This window comes from Aedes albopictus, chromosome 2 (genome assembly GCF_035046485.1).
Source record: "Aedes albopictus strain Foshan chromosome 2, AalbF5, whole genome shotgun sequence".
Classification (NCBI taxonomy): Eukaryota; Metazoa; Arthropoda; class Insecta; order Diptera; family Culicidae; genus Aedes; species Aedes albopictus.
In genome coordinates this window covers 254231524-254233890 of record NC_085137.1, presented here as the reverse complement: position 1 = coordinate 254233890, position 2367 = coordinate 254231524, and the positions used below count along the sequence as shown (strand labels likewise).

The following is a 2367-nucleotide window of genomic DNA, read 5'->3' as shown; positions in this document are numbered from 1 at the left end:
GGATTGATGGAAATTTTGGACTCAAGAGTAGCTAGAACACGGAGGGGTTTCTCACTGGCATAAGACGAGAACTGACGATCCCCTTGAGCGTTTCGTTTAACAACATCAACATTGTTCCTCTGTAGTTCAGCCCAAACCTCCTCGGTAATTGTATTAATCGCTGCCCCAGAGTCAATGAGAAAATCGACGGGGAAACTGTTGACCAGACAAGCTATGATTCCATTGTTCCGAGGGGAAGAAGAGACCTAATGAATATAATAATTCCCTGTTATTTTCGTTTAATTCTCCAAGTTTCTTTATTCAGTTCACAAACATCATTAACATCTCTGGGATTCTACGAACCCACAAGAAACAAAGTAACAGTTCAATTTACCTGCTGAATGTCTTCCGGAACCGGACGGCGAGGTAGCTCTTCATTCCAGTCATCTTCGGAGGTAACGACGTTGGCTTCTTCCTTCGGTTGCTTCCAGGTCTCGCGACGACCAAAGCGTTTATAACCGCCTCGGCATTTCCTACCGAAGTGGCCGATCTTTCCGCAGTTATTGCAACGGGCTTTCTTAGCTGGGCAACGCACGTCATCATTCGAATGGCGGTATGAACCACACCGATTGCATTCGCCACCGGTTGGTCTAGGTCCAGACTGGAATGGCCGGGTTCTGATTTTTCCTCTGAAAGCAGTCCTTGCATTCCGCTCCAGCTTCACCGCCGCTACTACGGCTGGTTCCTCCTTCAAAGTCTTCGCTTTCTCTTTCTGCTTAAGAAGCATCTCCCTGTTCATAGCGTAGTTGGTGATCGCGTCGAGGTTGAATGTCCCTTCGAGCCCTTTATCTCGGACCCGCTCATCAAATGCTCCTACAGTCACCTGCTGAAGAATCTCGATTTCCTCCCGCTCTTGAAATTCGCAGCGTGCCGCCTGCGTACGCAACCTCAACAAAAATTGACTGAACGACTCAGATTCCGATTGTTTGAGCGTACGAAACAGTTCCAGTTCAATCCGAACATTGCGTTTACCGATGAAAAATTTACTTAACCTCAAGACAGCATTGTCGTATTCGGGAGTTTCCTTTGGTATCAACGGCACCGGAACCGGTTCAGGGTATATCTCCTCTGCTACCGGACGCAAATTGTAAAAAATGCGCTGTAATCCGCGTCCTCCTCGGGCTAGTAACAACACGAGCTTCTCGTGCTGACACTCGATACGTTTCATCTCAAGGATTAGCTCGAATGAACGATGCCATTCCTCCCATTCTCTTCTGAGGTCCGATGACTCGACTGCTTCGTTGAACGGCTGCAACGGCCAGTCCTTATCGTCCATGATTCTGCATAATCGAGAAAAATAAAATGTGATACCAGTTATCTTTCTAGCAAATTAACTCTCTGGATTGTTTACATTATGTTCTCCAATTACGAGCAAGCAAGCACGACTAGACAGAGCGAGGCAAAGTAAAAATCAAATCGCGGTGTGTTTTTTTTTTCTATCAAACAAACTGCTACACACACTGTTCTCACTACTGCAGTCATTCATGTTATGGGGGTAATTTGTGTTAGAGAGTTAGAAGCGATATCACACGCACACATCTTTCTCTCCCCGGTCGGACCTGGCCAGCCCACACTTCCACCAACCCATTCAAGTAGGCGCCGCTCTCTCTTAGTTTGGGATTCACAAACATAGTCGACGGAAACCAACGCGGCGACGCAATCGGAATTGAAAAAGTTGGGTGCTCGTGCTCTATACGCTCTATACATACATGTAGACTCACACTACCCTTATTCTCCAAGGCTACAAATTCACTCTCACTCAATCAGCGTCGCGTTGTTAGTGTGCAAGTTTATCCATCCTGCTGAGGTGTTGCTGCTGGTCGTGCTTGTGCTACACTCTTTTTCGAGTATTTTCCCCCCCGTCTAGCAGGACGGAGATCATTTATTCCATTTCGCTCTCCGCCCAGCGCCGCGTTGGTAAACTCGAATGCATACGATGACTTTCTCTTTGCTATGGCTATGTCAAACTCGTGTGTACGATCAGTGCCAGTCTCAGTAAAAAATACGATGGGTTGCACTCCCCACTATTCTACAACGTCAGCGCATTGGGCTCATAGTTGACGCTATTGTTCGGCCCCATCCGCTCAGCGTCGTGCTGGTGGACTGAAATGGCTAAAACTAGTTCTCTCCTCTTAACCTCTCTTTGCTATGGCAATGTCGGACTCGTGTATGCTACGATCAATGCCAGTCTCAGTAAAAAAGGACGGTGTACTTCACTGTCTACGAGTGGACTCTCAATTTCTCTCCCATGCTACAATGTCAGGACATCGGGCTCATGTTCGACTTTACTATTATGCCCCATCCGCTCAGCGTCGTTTCGCTGGACTC

General features: G+C 47.4%; 1 protein-coding gene across 1 annotated transcript; it reads right to left on the bottom strand.

Moving 5' to 3' along the window:
- Positions 1–235: 235 nt before the first annotated feature.
- LOC134287087 (uncharacterized) lies at positions 236–1401 on the bottom strand. Its single transcript, XM_062848791.1, has 2 exons — positions 1391–1401; positions 236–1319 (listed from the first exon to the last, which is right to left on the bottom strand). The coding sequence occupies exon 2, from the start codon at positions 1313–1315 to the stop codon at positions 365–367; it is 951 nt and encodes a 316-aa protein (XP_062704775.1). The 5' UTR covers positions 1316–1319; positions 1391–1401; the 3' UTR covers positions 236–364.
- Between the last annotated feature and the right edge of the window lie 966 nt (positions 1402–2367).

Excerpts from the sequence above, each read along its gene's own strand:
- LOC134287087 (XM_062848791.1), bottom strand. The coding sequence starts at position 1,315 with ATGGACGATAAGGACTGGCCGTTGCAGCCGTTCAACGAAGCAGTCGAG.